We start from the raw sequence: 19,858 nt of genomic DNA, 5'->3' as shown, positions 1-19,858 counted from the left end.
GTGTTCAAGCAGAAGTAAATTTGTAAGGTATGTTTGTAAGGATACGTTCACCAAGTCAGATACCGTACAGCAGGAGCCCAGAGGGTGACTTTAGGCCATGGCTGTGAGGACCTTGCCAAACACAGTCTATTTCACGTGAACACACCGATGAGTGATTTTTATATATATACATATATATATTTTATGCAAGCAGAGATTCATAATTCTGCGTCTTTCCCATCAGTCCTTTCATTATCCTTTTGGGTTTCGAAGCAGCAAAGCAGGAGGTCAGCATACCTCAAAAGCTGTCAGCCATCAAAGAGTGCAAGAAAGCTGCTTCTCTCTCTTCCCTTACTGGAAATAACTTCCCAATGTAGTCAAGAAATGTAAAATTGAGGAGGAGAGGCTACAGCTATAGGAAAGTGAAACCCCATAAGCTGATGAGTCTCTTCATTAGCAGGTTTCACTTATGTGGGGTCAAAGCATACCCAAAGTATCCTCCTGACACTTACCTAGGCACTGGTAGTCTGTAAGGAGATCATCCGTTTCAGTCCAGCCCAGTGCTGCTCCAAAGCTGTCAACACAGAAGGATTTCTTAGTGTCAGGATCTTGTTGGGAAGGTCTATACTGGCCATCGTCATCACACTGCAGACCCTGCTCATTGCTTTGACAGTACGTGATGCCTGTAACAAGTAAACAAGGAAAGAAAACAAGATACTTTGATAATGCTGTCACTGGGTTTCATGGAATGGGTCTGGTTGGAAGGGACCTTGGGAAGTCATCTGGTCCAACCCCGCTGCCCAAGCAGGGCCACCTAAAAGCCGGCTGCCCAAGACCATGTCCAGATGTCTTTTCAATATCTCTAAGGATGGAGACTCCACAAAGCCCCTGGGCAACCTGTGCCAGTGCTCGGTCACCTTCAGTAAAATGTGTTTCCTGATGTCCAGAGGGAACCTCCTGTGGTTGGTTTGTGCCCATTTGTGCCCATTGGTTTGTGCCCATTGCCTCTGGTCCTATCAATGCAGTGGGACAGTATTTTAATGCTGTAGGACAAAAGAACTCTAAGTAAAGCAGAGATTTCACTGAAAATCAATCTATAATTTGCATGATAGTCCATGCTCTGAAACACGGCGCTGCTTTGTTGTTACTGCAATACATATTCCAAACATTTTTAGGATTCTCTGCCATGGAACAAATCTCCATTTATGCTAAGTACTGTAAAGCAAAGAAGTACAGAGAAGGAACTGTATTTTCATACAGGTTTGTTCAGCGTGTGCTGCAATGGATCTGTGCAATTTCATGAACATCAGTAGAAGAGCCATCATATCAATTCGTTCAGTAAACTCTTCAGACTTTGCAAGGAGACAGCAGGGAAAGAAAGAAAGTAGCAAGCTACATGTGTAGGACATGGCCTTTTGGAAAGGACCAGTACTGAGACTCAGCACATAGGTAAGGTGAAAACCAGGCAGGGAGCAGGTTTAGTGGCCGGCACCTGCAATAAAGAAAACTGGAGCAAACCTCCAGCACAGGAGTCCAATACCTACACAGGGAACACATATGGAAATAAATGATGACAACTTTAAGTAGAAGCTGATTGATGTCAGTGTGCCTTACAATAAACCTGATCTTTTATCCTACCTCAGAGAATAAATAGGTTGAAACAAAACAAAAAACATATACTCTCTGATACTCCCTATACTCACTGATACTCCCAAGAAACCCATTCTTATGACTCATTTTTATTTTTATCTGTGAGCTAATTCTGCAGACAAAACTTTATTTGGACTTAAAAACTGATTTTCTTTATGGAACTGTGTGCAAAAATAAGTAATTTAAACTGAATGCACCAACTTTAGTGAACATATCAATAGTTGTTTTGTGAGAAGTATTAGTATTTGCAGGTGAAAGAGCTGCATAAGGACTATTTTAGAGAACTACATAAGATGTTTCTCGCTGATATTAAACACCCAGACACCATTCCTGAGGACAGTGAACACATCTTAAGGAACCACAACATCCTGGATTAGAATGACCACTCGTTTCTCATGCATTTTTGGTCACAACACCAGACAGTTTGTTCTGTCTGTAAAATGTCTTTGAATGTATCCAAAAAGGATCATATCCATCCAAAAATACCCAGAGGGAGGATCTGGGGGATATTGTTTGGACTTTTTTAAAACTTAGAGACGAAAAAGAGAAAAAATCCGTTCGTGATTTGAAGCTAGGATACAAAGGACAAGGGAAAAAAATGAGTTCAACTTACAGCGATCAGCACTGGCTGCCCCATAGGAGATGGTAGTTTTGCCCACAGGACACTTGATACAGGAGGAACGTCCTGTCTGATACTGGTAGTAGCCAAGAGGGCAGGGAATGCATTCATCGTTCTGGAAATGACTGCCTGGAGGACAAACAACTGCAAAGAGAACAATCACCTTATTACTGTCTGGAATCCAACCAGCTCAGGCATCTGCACACAGATGTGTAGGGTGTGTATGTGTATATATATATATATATATATCTATCTCATGCCTGTATCTCATAGACTTCAAGATCTTAATACACTTATATCTAACAAAGGTAAACACTCCTTAAATGTTCATTTAATTCACCAGTTATTGGAATATAGACTGTGGCTTTTTTTTCTCATCCTAAAAATATTCACGAATTAGTGCACATCAAGCTGTTTGGAAAGCATTCAATCATAGAATCATAGAATAGTTAGGGTTGGAAAGGACCTTAAGATCATCCAGTTCCAATCCCCCTGCCATGGGCAGGGACACCTCACACTAAACCATGCCACCCAAGGCCTCATCCAACCTGGCCTTGAACACCGCCAGGGATGGAGCATTCACAACTTCCCTGGGCAACCCATTCCAGTGCCTCACCACCCTGTCAGTAAAGAATTTCTTCCTTACATCCAATCTAAACTTCCCCTCTTTAAGTTTGAACCCGTTACCCCTTGTCCTATCACTACAGTCCCTGATGAAGAGTCCCTCCCCAGCATCCTTATAGGCCCCTTTCAGATACTGGAAGGCTGCTCTGAGGTCTCCACGCAGCCTTCTCTTCTCCAGGCTGAACAGCCCCAACTTTCTCAGCCTGTCTGAAATGATAGAATTTCTATTCTGAAATGCCAAGTCCAGGCCTGATTTCCATTTGTCAAATGCATTTGTAATAAGATAATGCACTTTGTGGGTAAGTTGTGAAAGAAAACAAAGAAATACAAGCTACAAACAGAGTAACTTCTAACACTACAGACAAAAAAAGGAAGGCTCCTAGAAGCAGAAACTCCAGAAACATCATGCAGAAACCCACCATATGGTAACACTTTCATTCAGAATTCCTGGTAATGATTTTTAGTAAGCACTTCCAAACTAAACAGTAACGGCCAGATTATAAGTCACTAGCTGTGCACATGACAACCCAAACACAAAACAAAAAGATATTCTTCGTGTGTATATATATATATACACACATCATTTTCAGAACAATCAGGAGCAATATTTCCAGCTGACCTGATGCATATTACAAAGAAAAACTCTTTGTCTTCTGGAAGGTCATGAAATACAGTCTTTCAGATCATTCGAATGACTATTACAGCAGAAGAGTAACAGACACATTTGCAGGACAATACCTTTACTTGTTATTTCACAGCTGTTTTCCAGATGTAGATTTCCTTCAAAACACTATCAAATGTATGTTTTGGGACTTTGTCAAGGTGAAAAACTTAATTTCTGTTTTTGCCTTACATCTTAACAGCAGATTAAGCTTATGTGAGAGAGAAACAGTAATGGAAAATTGGCCATCTGCACTACAACCCGTATGATGAATTTCTGTTCTGGCCAACACACTGGGATGTTAATTAATTTCACTTATAGAAGCACCTAATTATAATATAATAAAATGGTCTAAAAATCTGATAATCTTTATATAACTAGTGTAAAACCGATCATATCTTCCTTCATCTGCTATAAATGGTCCAACGGGAAGGTCTAGGATGAGACAACTGTGAGATGATATGTACTTAGGATGAAACTTTCAAGACAATTACTCTAGGTATAACACATATCTAAAATCAATTACAGACTCAGGAAATCCCGGATCAGACAGAATTCTCCTGTCTTAAGCACATTATGTGTGTCTGATGCATTTAAAGACATTTTCCAACACACATAAAAAGGACGATATTCATTGCGAATGAACAACAGGACAAATTAAAATGAAATGAATAATCCATGCGTCATCTAAAGATAAAATGCAAAGGATGAAGAACATTAAGCAATTAAAAGCTAAAAATGGACAAATTAAGCTGTTAAGCATTCTCCTTGTTTTGTAGTTTTAGTCATGATGTGAAAGTAACATCTGTGTCTCCCATCATATTTTAAGCAAGCATAATCGCCTTTTGTCTCACACATTAGAGTAACAAAAGGGCACAAAGAACAGCAAAAATAGTTGAGGCAAACACTTGTTTTCTAGACTCTATAACTGTTGGAGGCATGTATCATGTCAGCTATAGGTTACACAGTTGTAGAGAAGTTTGAATTTAGAAGTCAGAAAAACCATCATACTGTACTTCTTTCAAGCTTCAACATTCATACATTTTAGCAATATAAGAAACTAGAGAGAAGAGCTTTTACCCAAAATCTCAGAGCTAAGTATTTGCACTGGGCTAAAATTTGTATCCCTAAAATAGGAAAATAAATAAAAATAACTAAAATAAAATATCAAAATAACATTAAACCCCAAATTTAATCCATGATCCTGCACATGAAATTTGTAACCTGGTCTCAATTCTAGCTAGATTCAGGTTTCTGTATACCAGGGGAACACAACATTGAATAGCAAATTCCAGACTGAAGAGCAACTCACTGAAGTGACTGCACAAGGTTACCACTCCTCCAGTTCTGTAATCAAAGGTGACACTTCTTACTACTAGACCCTATTATTAGTAGAGACTTGGACAGGATAAATGACTAAAATATATCCATAATGCAAATTAAAACATATATATATATATAAAATATGTATTTACAACTTTTTCTCTCTCTTAAAGGAAGCAGAAACAGAATTCCTAAATCTCATTTAGCATAAAATAGGCAGTCCTACTGCACAAACCAGTGTCCAGAAGTGTGCATACCATGACAACTTAGAATACAAAATCTCTGCCAAAAGCTCGAGCACAAACTGTCTCCTTTCCACATGTCTATGATAAATCAGTTTCACTGAGTGAATTTTACTACAGCTAGCTGGTTCAAACATGTATGAACTAACTCACAAATTCAATTAACTCAGTGCTTCCTAAAAGGAATTACGCAGAATCAATTCACTGCTTCCTAAAGAGGCCTTTATCCTTGGCAGGAAATACCATGCAAAAAGGTCCAAGTAAGTTCTTTGTAAGTTACAAAGACCAAGTAAGGTCTTTGTAAGTTCTTCTGCCCTAAGTGATGGACTCTTCTTAATACTGATACCTTTACTCAGTACAACAGTACATCTTGTTAAGTAACTGAAAGTCATTATGGAATCCGTTTTCTTAGTAGGAATTGGTCTTTTTTTTCTGCATGGTGTATTTAAATAACCGAATTCTGAAGTGTTTCAGATCACGAAGACGAACTGAAATTGGCCAACTTACCCTTAAAAGTCCAAGCTGGAAACTGCAGCAGTTCAGAACTGATTCATCACTTGATTACTTTGAAGACCTTGACCAGGCATTAGGAAGCTCTTCTAACTTAAAGAGGACCACCACACCAAGCTGGGAGCTAAGTTGTTTTCAAGTATTTTGATATGCTCTAAGGTCTCAAACTGCACAGTGCTAAAGTTTTCCCATCTGAAAATGTTCCCCATATTGGAAAATGTATCCAATACCTGCTACTGTTGATCTTATACCTAGAAGTGGTACAACCCTCCTCTGTTCCAAAAAAAAAGGCTAGACATAGTGACTACATCCCATACTGACATAAGACACAGACTCACTGCCACTAACTGAATGATTCAACAAGAATGATCAGGGCTGTGCTATAGGAGGGTTGATGTTGATAGAAACAAGAGTGGGGCTGTTACAGCAAAGGCTCTTTGGCAGCATGATGTGGTACACAGGACTGTGAGGCACAGCCATGGGGATCCATCAAAGAAGTAGGTTTAACAGCCCTAAGCAGGTTGTTGACAGAAAGACAGCCTGCTCCAGGGAAGCCAACTAAACAGAAGGAAAGAAGATGAAAAGAGGACAGAAGTGCGATCAGTTCTGGGTGATGGCCAACAGTGAGAAAGCTTCCATCAGAGCTGGCTGGACTTAGCCCAGGTATTCACAGTCTCAGGACTTTGGCCATTTCTGCCTCTAGGTTTCTATTCTTGGTAATTTATCATCACCTGAAGCACCAGTTACATTATCTTTGTGAAATCACAGAATCATAGAATAGTTAGGGTTGGAAAGGACCTTAAGATCATCTAGCTCCAACCCCCCTGCCATGAGCAGGGACACCTCACACTAAACCATGTCACTCAAGAATTCTTCTATGAAGGATAATGTACATTACAGAACAACCTTCTAATACCAGACAGATCTAAAAAAATCCCCCAAAACATTTGCAAAACCTTGTGTACCATGTCAGTGCCATGATGTCTATTTCCAAATTGTGGGTTCAATGCAAGGACTGAACAGTAAGCAAAGCACTAATACCCACCTCTCCTCAGATTTACCATTCACACCTTTCACATATTGACCATAAACACAAATTCACTGACGATTTTCTAACTTTAGATTTATACTAACTCCTAACAATATCAAAGAAGGGAAAGCTAAATGGAGACGTACCACATCCTTGTGAATTTGGGCCTGCTTGCCCAGGAGATGATATTCTTCGAAACCCACTTCGACATCCCAGCTGCACACTCGGAGATAGATCAAACTCTTCATCCCGTGGAAAACCAACAAAAGAATCTGCTAGGAACTGCTTGGAGTCCAAATACAGCAGGAAATCACCATCCTTAATCTCTTTTATAAATGATCCAATGAGATTTTCTCCAACAATTGCATTTTCTAAAGGGAGGGGGGGGAATACAACAAAATAGCATGAGAGATTAACAATATGGGAACAGGACATAGAAACCGATAAACTTTCAGTTAAAAACATAGGCAATATAGAAATACAAGCATGATAGCAAGCAGCAGACTAGTTTGAATCTCTACAGTGTCTATCAGGTTAAAATCCTAATCTCAGAATATGTAGAGGTGTTAAATAGATGGGGAGAAAGCGTATCCAAAAAATAAAGTATCAGTAAACAAAACTTCTGAGTAACAAAAATTCAGCAGATGAAAACAAGGATTATCCAACATTCAGATTTGATTTAATTTATTCCCGGTTGGTTTTTGGGGTTTTGGGTTTTTTTTGAATGAGTATAATTTGTTTCTTTTTCAGCATTGTGTTGGTTTGTTTTTGAAGGCCACCATCGGCAGCAATATAACAATCACCTCCCATCACACTGCTGGTATTCAACATACCCTCCTATTCAACAGACACACTCTTCACAATTGCTGAAGCTGGTGTTTAAAGTTGGAAAGCAGTGAGCACCTTTCCTACTCTCTATATTCTTAGCTGCTCAAACAGCTTCCCTTTTGATGACTTGTGCAAGCAGTTTTCAGTGCCAGATCAATAGCAAATTGCCCAGTTTGGCTGCACCAGAAGTACAAGAACAGTGTTCACAGCAGATTTTGTTTGCTGTCTCATTCTGTTTGTCCCTGCAGGGTTTATGACACTAAGTGAAATGCTGATGTGGTTTACTGGTGCAAATTTGCAAGACAAGGGCCTAAGCCTTTAAATACTGAAAACATTGGTGCTGTCTGTTCCTGAATGTTGGTCCATAGCTGATTGCTGTCATGGAGATGTTGTTTGCCCCGCTGCAAAGGAGGGACACACGAGCTGAAGAGAATGGTCCCCACATTAAACCTGACAGCTGTGTCCTTGTATTCTCAATGCTCTGTTTCCTCCAGTTTTGAGCACCCTATCCTTCTACTGCCTATTCTTCTACTGACACAACCTATAATCAACAAAACAGCACTTTGTTTTGGTCAAACACAGATGAAAATGATACTTAACTCACAAAGAACTAATTGGAGATCACCACATAATCAACAACACTTTGCATATGTTTTGCCAGCAATTGTCTCATAACTGAAAGCAGGAATAAGCAGATTTGCCTTTTATTCAAGCAAATATCCTTCTGAATTGTCTAGTGACTAACTGTAGAAGAATTAAAAATAACCTTGGAATGACAGCCGAGGGAATTCACATGGTGAAAAGAAGCAAAGCAGGAAGAATCCAGTTAGGTCTGTTGAATGCCCTTTAATCTAAAACATTTCACTGCGTTGAGAAGTTCTTAACACTATCACTAAATGTGACCCTGCTATGACCACACTATATATCCATGCATATACAATATCCTTCACATTTAGAGTATATAGACAAGTGTTTAACTGTAGCATACATGCTCATGCGCTGCAAGTTGACAGGTACATTCTGGAACATCTCAGCAGAGATGGATGTTCAGTGATGGACATGCCAGCCACAGACTTGTTGGTAACATCTGATACAAGCTGCTTTAGCTCAGCCCTTCCAGAATGGGGCACACTTCACTGTTGACATGGGACCTAGCTTCTGGTCCAAGATGAGCTTCCTAAGGCCTTCAGCAAGCGCTAAAGCACAGCAGATACAATAGTGCTTCCCTGGGTTTGCTCCTGTTTTGCTTAACAGTTTTGGAAATTCAAGTTACTATACATCTCATACATTGTTAGATTTACTGGAAATTCTTACTGAGCATTTCTCCAGGGCCTAGTATACCTTTAGGAACTTAAGACTTCTCAGGGGACAATACATTTTTTCACACACAGAAATATCCTGCAAATTGTTGCATCTTGTGTTATCTTGCGGGAAGAAATCTGATGTAAGATTTTCTTCTGTTGAATGAAACACTAATTTCAACAGGTAAGGGGTCATCCTGTGACTTGGAGTTTATATTGGCCAAATGAGAAAGCGAGAGAAAAGCGAAAGAAAAAGAAAAGTAAATTTTTCTTTTTTAAATTCACTTTAGGAAAATGCACAGCACAAAGACACAGCTTGAAATAGCAGTTGTATAGTGCAGGGATTGATTTCCTCCAGTGTCACTAATGGGGACTGTTTACTATATGTTCATCCACTTAAGGCTCATTTTTATAATCCGTAGTGGTTATGTGTGTTGAACAGAAAAGAGAGAAATTGCTGCAAGTGTTCCTCAATACTTTAGAGGTCTAAGCTACAGAGCCAAACGGTATAAGATCCTGCAGGAAGGGCTTTGCACACTGCACAGCCTCAGAATTCAGTACATGAAAATATATGCAAGAGAAAAAAGTAATGAAGCATTCATAAGTGATTTAGATTTGAGGCTGTCCACTGGGAACATGCACACACTGTGCTTCTGTTTAGCAATGTTTTCTCGGCTATTTCATAGGAGAAGGGAAAAAAGCAAGCCTTCTTATTTGCCCATATAGAAGCTAGAAGAATAAAGCTGTTTTAGTAATGTAGATTTTCAGATCAGAGAGCAAATTTGTTCACTGTGTGTAAACACCAGAAAACACCTCAAACAGAAAGACCCAAAGCTGCCTTAGAAGGTAAGGAAAGTTGATGGTGCCAAGAGTATACAGAGAGCAGGTTCTGCTCTGCCTCTTCTGAAACCACACAGTCATGCCCCGAAAAGCAATTTTAGTACTATAGGGAAATTGTAATGCGGAACAGGTCAAAAATGTAATGCCCTCAAAGTGGAACACTTTCAAAACTAAAGTTTCACATCAAACCAAACACACTTCTGCAAACTGCTTGAATATTCACTTTTATGAACATCCACTTGAATTTCCCTTATAATCTGGAACAACTGAATGGATGTAAATATAAACATACTGTAAAGCCAGAAACACACCACCACTACAGCCACTGCTTGCATTCTGAAGGCTTTTGAATTCAGTTCTGATCAGGCAAAAACTGCTGTAGGGCACACGTCTCCATGTCCCAGAGTTAGAGGGAACAACACGTACAGGCAGAGCTATTGATATTTAGTGCTCGGAACACCATTGCAAAGCAGTAAGGTTGGGGAAAAGGCAGCACAGAGGGCATATGAAATTGGGATGTGTCTTTCACACCTTATTTTAAAGGGAATCATTGACTGCTTTGAAAGAGTTTCCTTTCACCATTCCTAACTCTCTTGGAAACCACAGCAAAAATCTGCCAGTCAGTGGTCCCTGAATAATTGCTCTAGGATGTCTGAGGTAAGGGTCGTTCTTTGGTATCAAAAGTAATGTAATAAACAGAAAAAGGGAAGATAGAAAATAAGAGAAAATACTTGGAACGAATTAGTTATATTTTTGGCAATGCGTGAATTGTGGCTCTCTGAGTCCAACCCAATAATGAACACAATCTTTTCCATCACTGAGGACCTGCCCAATGGAAATTAACATCTGGTAAGGATCAGCTCATGCTTGATAAAGTAATTTTCAATCTTGGTCAAAGAAGCTGGGAGAGGCGGTCCTATGTGAAAAAAAACATTCAATTATAGCTCCTTTCTTTTCCAAGAGTAATATATCAACACCAAAAGCTCAAAGACAACTCCAGTGTTATAAACTGTTTCAATGGGCACTTATAATATCTTATCAGTGCCCTCTAAGAGCAGGGAAGAACAATTAAAAGCAAAGCAGGCTTAATTCACAGAAATACCAGGTGGAAAACCCTTACCAACATCATGTAAGTCGGGTAGAGAAGCTGCTGGGATGTTTTCCAGCTGAGTCCTCCATGTGACATTTACCCCCAGGCGGTCCATGCCCAGGCATTCGACATAGACAGTGGAATCATCACAGACAGAAACCGAGCCCGTGTTTCCAAATGCATTTACCTTGAGTTCAAAGTTAAACCATGGTTAGTCAACCTGAAGACCTTTCCCTATTCATGTGCACTGTGCTGTGCTCAAAAGGAACATTTTCAAGAGGGCCTGTAAAAACAGAACTAGGAAAGGATCATTTCAGCAGGTCATTTACTTACAAAAACAATATTTAAAATGTTCTCTTCCTTCAAAACATGTTCTTCATAAATATTGGACTGATGTGATATGACTTTTATGGCTACAATTAAGCTTATCTGCCAATGTGGGGTCAGTGAGACTAAACATCCTATTTTCCCAGTCATCCATATGAGAATGTTGCCAATCCTGACAGATTTCGTGGCATATTTGGCTCTTCAAATCAAACCAAAAAACCCACCAACAACAGAGAAGAAGGAATTGAAATTACCTGGAGGTGACATAAACCACGAGCTTTCAACTCATCTAAAATGAATATCTGGAATGCCTGGAGTAATCCAGAGTAGTCAGAACTACAGATCTTCTCAGGAGGCAGTAGTAGTTGAAAGTGTGCTTGAGCCTGGACTGTCTGAAATAATTGGAGCTCTAAAAATTAAGTAGAAAAAAGGTATTTAGTAGCCTCAGTAATGTAGAAACTGACTTCCAAAGTCACTTTGGGAAAAGACAACATGATTTGGCATTTTGATTTTACAGGTGAAAGCAGTAACTGTTGGTAGTAAATAACAAGCACCAAGGGACATGCTTGATAAATACAGCTATGTTGTGCATTAGGGAAAAAGCCAAGTGATATCATTATATAATAATAAAGAGATATTTTACACTGCAGCACTCACAGAAGGATAAGGAACAATCTGAATTATTAATGAGGATTGTTTAGAAGCTTTAGCAGATAGGAATTTCCAGGGAACTACATAAAAGGTAATGTTATGCCAATAAGTAGAAAAGAAACAGGAAGACAGGAATTATTGACCTGTCAACATCTAGTTCTCTTAGATACACTCATGAAAAGACTTCTATTTTAAAAGTAACTAAACGGTTAAAACAATTAATACCGATTTAAATGGGCTTTCAGGAACCTAGCTTGCCAAATTAACTGTGAATCAAGTTTTAGGAGAGAATAAATCTGATTGCATAATTAAGGTGTTTACATGGACATCTACAAGGCTCTTCCAAATTTATGATAGCAAACAAAAGTGATGCAAATCACAGAAATTGGTGACAAATCCATGAGCTCATCAGTCACAAAATATGAATCTTTTTGGCCAGTTTTTAGCCATAAAAAAAAAAGCTGCAAATTCTTGTCTCCACTGGAGTTACGCAGACCCCAGGCTTCACGAAATGTTTCTTATCTCTGGTTCAGCACAGAGGTCATGCTGTCATGCCACCTCCAAATGGAGTTGGCTCTTATCCCACCAGCCAACAAGTGGCAGAGCTCTCCCTCATTCACCTCCTCTACAGACCCTCACTGCATCACATACAAGTGTCACTGCTGGAGCACAATTCTCCACCCCTCACCTCAAAAGGAGTGAGGGGTGGAGAACTTCCAAAGAGAATGGTGAAAGGCACCAGGTGACACAAAAGCCTGCCTCGTCCTGCACAGCACAAAGCCCTCTGTCTATCAGAGAGTAGTTAAGAGCTGACTTAACCACAATCTTGAAATGCATACATAAAGAACAGGAAATGAGATTTTTAAGAGTGTGGGTAATTATCCACTGGAACAAATTCCTAAGTGTTGTCGTGAATTTTCCATTATTGTGAAGTTTATACAATTGCTTTTGTCGAAGGAGGTGATCCTGCCCCTCTGCTCTCGTGAGACTTCACTTGGAGTATTGTGTGCAGTTCTGGTGTCCTGAACATAAAAAGGACATGGAACTGTTGGAACAAGTCCAGAGAAGGGCCACGAGGATGATCAGGGGACTGGAGCACCTCCTGTATGGAGACAGGCTGAGAAAGTTGGGGCTGTTCAGCCTGGAGAAGAGAAGGCTGCATGGAGACCTCAGAGCAGCCTTCCAGTATCTGAAGGGGGCCTACAAGGATGCTGGGGAGGGACTCTTCATTAGGGACTGTAGTGACAGGACAAGGGGTAACAGGTTAAAACTTAAACAGAGGAAGTTTAGATTGGATCTAAGGAAGAAATTCTTTACTGTGAGAGTGGTGAGGCACTGGAATGGGTTGCCCAGGGAGGTTGTGAATGCTCCATCCTTGGCGGTGTTCAAGGCCAGGTTGGATGAGGCCTTGGGTGGCATGGTTTAGTGTGAGGTGTCCCTGGCCATGGCAGGGGCGTTGGAACTCAATGATCTTAAGGTACTTTCCAACCCAAACCATTCTATGATCATAGAATCATAGAATAGTTAGATTCTATTCCAATACTATTCTATGATCATAGAATCATAGAATAGTTAGGGTTGGAAAGGACCTTAAGATCATCCAGTTCCAATGCCCCTGCCATGGCCAGGGACACCTCACACTAAACCACGCCACCCAAGGCTTTGTCTAACCTGGCCTTGAACACCGCCAAGGATGGAGCAAGGATGATTCTATGACTCTTTCTGATGTGCAGGGAATTTTTTCTTTCTCCTTAAAGCCATGCTCTGTTGCAGACATAAATTAGTGGGGGAAGTCCTTAGCTTGTATTAAACAGCACCTTGTATCATACCTGCCACACACTCCCCTCTGTCCTTACAGTTATTCAATTGCCATCAGGCAAAACCAAAAGCTACTTCATAACATATTACAGAAACGTAGCAAACATGATGACAGACAAAAGTCTTGGTCTGAAATACAGTTTATAAATGTTTACATTTGGAATAGAAGACCTGGGGTACAACTGGAAATATGACAACAAAGGGATTTCCAGAATGGGTTTAACCCATCTTGGAAATTGAAGGTAGATGCAAATTTGGCATCAAGATCCACCTTTCTCAAAAGCTCAGCACGGCTACACATTGCCATTTTGATCAGAATGTATCTATGTATCTCTACTTGAAATAATTGAAAAGGCCAACATTAATACCCAATTACTTGAGCTCTGAATAGACAGCCCATTCTCCCAAGATTTAAAGTGCCATTTTTAACTTGAAAATTCCACAGGTCAGCCAACCAACACAACAATAATCCTAAAGAACTGACCGCTGCAAAAAGATGCAGAAGTAACAGTGGCTTGATTATGCAAATAAACAGTCAAATTCTGCCAAAATCAAACATCTGGTGCTCATCTATTCTTCCTAAGGACTAAGTGGTTCCTTCAGAATCACTTCATGGTGCCAGCATCTTTTAACTAACAAAGATTAAGCATAGAAGAGTTAGGGATGGAAAGTACCTGAAGATCATCTAGTTCCAACCCCCAAATCTCCATCTAGATTGAATAATTATTTATAGCTATACTATAACAGAAAAGCGGGACTGTTTCTAACATAGGAGCCAGCCAAGAGACAGATAAGGAGGTGGCAGAAGACACAACTAATCCACCCTAGTTTAGCAACTCCCATACAACCTTTGTGTCCTATTACTGTCATTTACACAAAAACTTCATGATGAAAGCAGATTTTTGTACATGCATGCACATTGCTCTGCCCCATTCCCAACCCCACAGCAGTTCAGACATACTCTGGCAGGGCTGGTAGAGCGGGGCAGTCGAGACCCATTGACGCTCTTGCACATCACACTGAAAGGACGTGTTGGAAGAGGCACTGTGGAAGCCCTGGCGACACACCAGCCAGCACTGCTGAATGTTTGAAGCTTCAGAAATGTTTGCACAAAATACAGCTCCGTTGAGCACAGATGAGGCACCGAATGGCAGAGCACACTGTGGACCTTTAGGCACATGAGAAGGGGGATACGTTAGTGGTGTGCTAATATCAACAGAGAAAACCTAGACAGCACCCTGTGCATTCCCACTCATCTCAACTTGGATTTGGGTTGATGTCAGCATGATTCAGTTTACTAAAGCTGATGAAAAGACACATATTGACTTTGATGGGCAATGCATTGGGACCAGAACGCTATGTGCATGGTTTCTAAGAACGGATAAGTTTAAAACAGTCATGAATAAATTTAAGCAGGAAATGAGAAGGAGGCTTCTAACCATCAGCACAGCAGACCTTTACAAAAGATATCCAGCGGGAATAGGCAGGGTAAAAAAAGTAATAAAAATAATAATCTCAATTCCCTTTAAAGTGAAGTCTGAAAACTTTAAAATCAGGAGCTCATGACTACAGTGTCCTCAACAGCACCAAGATGCTTTTGATGACCCAGCAGGTCCTTAACAGTAATATACAGCTTTGGAGTTAGAGCACAAAGTTTACCCTATCAACTCAGTGTACATCAATGCAGTCATTTCAACCCTGCCAGCCCACTGTAACAGACTAGTACAGCATGCTAATGATAATTAATTTCTACTAATCAGTACAAACCAATTGCTTCACTCAATATAAGCCAAATCCCAACCTGATTACTGAATATATCTATCAATATTTATACACTTCTGAGTTCTAGAGCTATAAAACATAGGAAGAAAAACTTCCTCACTTAGAAATAAATATAAAGAAAATTACATTCTTATAACATCCAATTCACTTGTAAGGTGTATATATAGATCATTTCCCAAACAGCAATGCTCAAATTGTTCCCAACCTCCTTAGTCCATGGAGGGAGACAAACATTGCTGATAGTTCCATTTTGAGCAGCCTCCCTCTCCCTCTTCTGACAGAGATATGAAGATTAATTCCTTAATTTAGCAGCCACTTCAGTTAAAGCTTAAAAAATGGCAGATGACTCTGGCATCCAGTGAGCACAGTACATCTTTGTTCTCCAACTCTGAGCATTTCGATGCCAAAATAAAAGGCCTTTATATTTGTCTCACCGAATTGCCAAATGCATTTTTTTTCCAAGTCTCTTTTATAGCATCTTTTCTGCAATAACTCTATAAAAGGGGCCTCCTCCTCACTCACTGACTTGTATCCAATCTCTTTTTTCAGTAAAGGTGGAAACCTGGCATCCTTGTGTACAACTTTTAATAAACCTGAGACTTTGCGACCAAAAGATATCACTGCAAGAGATGGTATTGCTTATCCTGACCAATGTAAACTACACACACCGCTATGTGTAAATTATGCAATATATCTCTTTATACAAATCGTGTAAAAATTAACCTGTAGTCACCTTATTGCTGTAACACATTTCTATATCCAGCAAGTCAAATCCAGTCTCAGCTGCTACCACCTTTTACTATCTGTTCCAATGAGAGATGGTGTGTGAACTAGAGAAATAACCAGCTCCCAAAACATAGGCAACGGACAATTTCCTGGTGTGGATCACAGGTATCGGTTCACAATCAGTAACATGCTCATTTATCCCTCTACAGATGTTATCTCTTACTATTGTTATCAAGCCTGCACCATTTTGTCATTCTATTTCTCTGTCCTGTAGGAGTGAATCAAAATCCAGTTGAATATTGACCTCTCTTTCATTTCCATAATGAAATTACTGTGTCCAAGACCTTCTCTGGAAGCCTTTCTCTCCTCCATCTCTACCCAGACCTGTGGAAAGTGGGCATGAGGATGGCAGATGCATGTGAAGACTGCTAGGGTATTTGGAATCATCTGTCTGATGCATGTAAACTAGAAGTCAGATTCTACCTGATGGAAACGATTAAGCTAATAAAAACATCATTGCATGCACTGGACACTGTGAAGTTATTACTTGCTGTTTACAGCTGTCTGTTCTGATGTTGGAAGAGAAGTTTATGGTATTTTTCCACCACAACAGCCTTTTTTTGCTGATAGACAAGATCTCAAAGATAGTGACAATAGTACTGCTTTCCCTTTTCCCAATCAGTTATTCATAGTTCCCAGAACTAGAAGTATATAGTTGGATAGACCAAGGGTAAAAGTAACTAACTTTTGCTTCTTTATTTTTACACAATAACTAAGTTGTTTAGCATGAAAAAGTTCCATTGCAATTTCAAAATCCAGGAAAATCATTAAAGATCATCTCAATGGCATTTCTAAGCAGAAAATAACAAACAGTTTTCAGTAAAGCCAGGTTTCCTCTATGTTTTCAAAGCAGTTCTCTCTCTCAGCTCAGTCTTTCAAAAAGAAAGGTCGTTAATCATCCAGTCACTATTTCCTCTATGAAAAGTACAGCATTACAGGATCCCAAAAAACATCAGATGTGCACCCAAAATGTAAAACCATCTTAAAGGCATATCTCGGGGTACACCTACACCCTCCTTGAAACATATTCCATAAATTCCCTTGGAATGTAAGGGGAAATCTAGAAGATAAGCTTTCATGGAGATAAGGAGGTATCAAGGACTTAGATACAACTAGTTGTGACTTTTCTCTGCCCTACTTGAAACGCTTCCAATTTTCCTTGTTCACCTTCAGAGTCTATGGGAACATCAATCTGTGCTGCTGAGTGCCAGGTGTCACACTGAGCTCTTCCAGCTGGTCCAGACAAAACAAATATCACCCAGCCCGTGTCCCACAGACATACTAGACCACAACCTGGAAGAAGGATGGCAGCAGCACTGTACCTGTTAGACTGATCAGCTCTGCTTCTCTGAAGAGACAGAAACCTGTATGAGACCTCTATGCTCACAGGGCTACACCATCCTCATTCTGCAGCTCATCTCTCCAGAGCTCAGTTGGACCATGAACCAAATACGACCCTGAGGTCTCCTGTTGGCTTCCAGTAAAATCCCTTCTACATATCTCCCTTAGTACAAGAGAGTTCAAAGAAGATTATATTGGTGGTGGCTTCCAAGTTGGCTGAGGAGCCAATTGATTGAGCTAATTGACTAAATTGAGGAGCTAATTGATTAAAATGCCTTACAGCCAGCTGGGCTGACACAATCAGATATTTGGCTGGTGAGCCTGTGTTGCTCTTTGTATAGCAGAATCACAAAAGGAAACCAAAGCAATCTGCAATCATGCAGTCTTGTTTTGCTAAATCTATCAACAGCTGTCATAAAAAAACCCCAAATAACCAACAAGCCAAAAGAAGTATGGAAATAGTAATGTCCTGCAGACAATAGTTGAAGAATTTCTTTTCACATCTCTAGTTTCCACAAATCATTCACTTTGGAGCATAGCCTTGTAGAAAGTTTAATTTGTTTTGCTTCACTTCAGTGATGGGAAGATGCATAAAAGCCATTGAAAACTAAATTCATCCAAATGTCTCCCATTTGGACATCTCACTGGAAACCATGACTGAATTCCAGTGCTTCACAGCTCTGGTCATGCAGGAAATATGCTGTGAATATGTAGTGTTTTGGCACATCCTTTTCACAACTCTGGTCACAAGCCAAGAGTAGGAATGGCAGAACCATACATTTTTCAGATGTTATTTCAGTCAGCTGAATGGCTTTTAATCACAGAGGGAGCTCAGGCTAGAACAGGTTCAAGTTTGCAGCAAGCTGTTCAGATTGACTTTTAGCTAAGTTTTATAGCTTCTCCCTGACAAAGCACTTGAAGAAAATTGGACATCGTGCCCAGGTAGGTCTGAAATCTGCTATAACTTCACATATAAGTTACATCCAAAGTTATATCAGGTATATAAAGAGAAGATACAAAAAGATAAGTATACTGCTTGAGCAAGACTCTATAAAGGTCTGAACTAAGATTAAGATTATAAACTAAATAAGATTAAATACTACTAAATACTGGAAAAAACGACAGGATCTGGTCAAGCCTCAGACCTGGATTTGCTCAGAAGCAATGTGCCTCAAGCAGGAACTCACTTGCACACTCAGGTCTTCCTCTGCTTACTCGTGTCCCTGGCGCTTCTTCTCCATTGTCAAAGACACACCAGCAGTTCTCTTGATCCTGGCTGCACTGCATGGGTGAGAATGCCCCGCTGTTCCCATCACACTGTGGGATGTAGCCTTTGCCAGCTTCTCGTAAACCAGCTTTAGACCTCAGCATAGTACAGAAGCTAGGACCTTTGAAGAGAGAAATTTATTGCAAGGTACAGAAGACAACAAACTACGCTAGAGACTTTAACAGCAGTGTGTTCAGCCTCTTTTATTAGAAGGAAGAAAAATTAATGATCATGAAACCATCAATTATTTCACTCATTATAGAAACGAGGAATTTTACTTCCACTAGAAAAACACATTTTTATTAAAGAGCAAATTATATGGGTTTGCATCAATAAAAGGTGAAAAACTACTGATATTTGTTTCACATTTACATCATTTTTTGTCATAAATTGGATAACATATCACTTAGATGCTGATATTTAAAATTTAAAAAAATCAAGTGAATCTTTTTAGTAAGAGTTTTTGATCAAGTTCGTTTTAAATGTAACAATATGAACATTTACATTATAAGCAGCAAAAAAAAAATCCCTTTAAAACTGGAAAAAATACCCAACCACAAACCAGCAATATTTATGGTCTCCCACAAGCAAAACAGGGACATGAGCATGCAGAACCACCCCCTGACAAGAAGATCCAGAAAGTTCAATCCAAACTTGAGACAAAGTTGGTTCTTACTGATTTTGCTCATCTGCAATTGTCAGAATAGGCTTGTAAACCTGTGTAACAAACCATTACACAACTAATTCCCCAGTGAACATGCAGTTACTTATCCCTGTTGCATGTCCTCATGGACTTCTATCATCAACCCATATATAAGAAGAAAGCAGACCTGCTGGGTCAGATCAAAGTACTATCTAACTCGCTAGCCCCTCCTGAATAATTATTTACTGATATGGATGCTCTGGGAGAAGGTTTGCCTGAAGCCAGCAGACAACTCTCCCATATTTTTTCTGGGAGATGGCAGCAGAAAATCACTGCAGAACTGAAGAAACAAGCACAGGAGCACTGCAGGCTCTTGGGCTGACTGTACTGTTCAGAAGAGCAGGGCCAATAGGGAACCTCAATTCCTGAAGAAGAGATTCTTCAACTTTTTGGACCAACCATCTTCTGTAAGACCTCAAAACTTCGCTATCTTTATTTGAAGACAATAAAAAGATATTATAGATCTAACTGCATTCCATGGAGCAG

The 19,858-nt window shown here is 39.8% G+C and overlaps 1 protein-coding gene across 1 annotated transcript in view; it reads right to left on the bottom strand.

The window, feature by feature from the left end:
* TG (thyroglobulin) overlaps positions 1-19,858 on the bottom strand; it is a gene marked incomplete at both ends in the record, with an annotated part of 151,375 nt that overhangs the window by 109,946 nt on the left and 21,571 nt on the right. Inside the window, 7 exons of the mRNA XM_080611803.1 lie at positions 492-662; positions 2,243-2,392; positions 6,785-7,009; positions 10,728-10,884; positions 11,279-11,433; positions 14,455-14,661; positions 18,590-18,790. Coding sequence (XP_080467929.1) covers positions 492-662; positions 2,243-2,392; positions 6,785-7,009; positions 10,728-10,884; positions 11,279-11,433; positions 14,455-14,661; positions 18,590-18,790 — 1,266 coding nt within the window. The remainder of the gene's footprint in view (positions 1-491; positions 663-2,242; positions 2,393-6,784; positions 7,010-10,727; positions 10,885-11,278; positions 11,434-14,454; positions 14,662-18,589; positions 18,791-19,858) is intronic.

This window comes from Psittacula echo (genome assembly GCF_963264785.1).
Source record: "Psittacula echo genome assembly, chromosome: 2".
NCBI lineage: Eukaryota > Metazoa > Chordata > Aves > Psittaciformes > Psittacidae > Psittacula > Psittacula echo.
The sequence above is the reverse complement of the archived record's forward strand: the minus strand, read 5'-3'. Positions and strand labels throughout refer to the sequence as shown.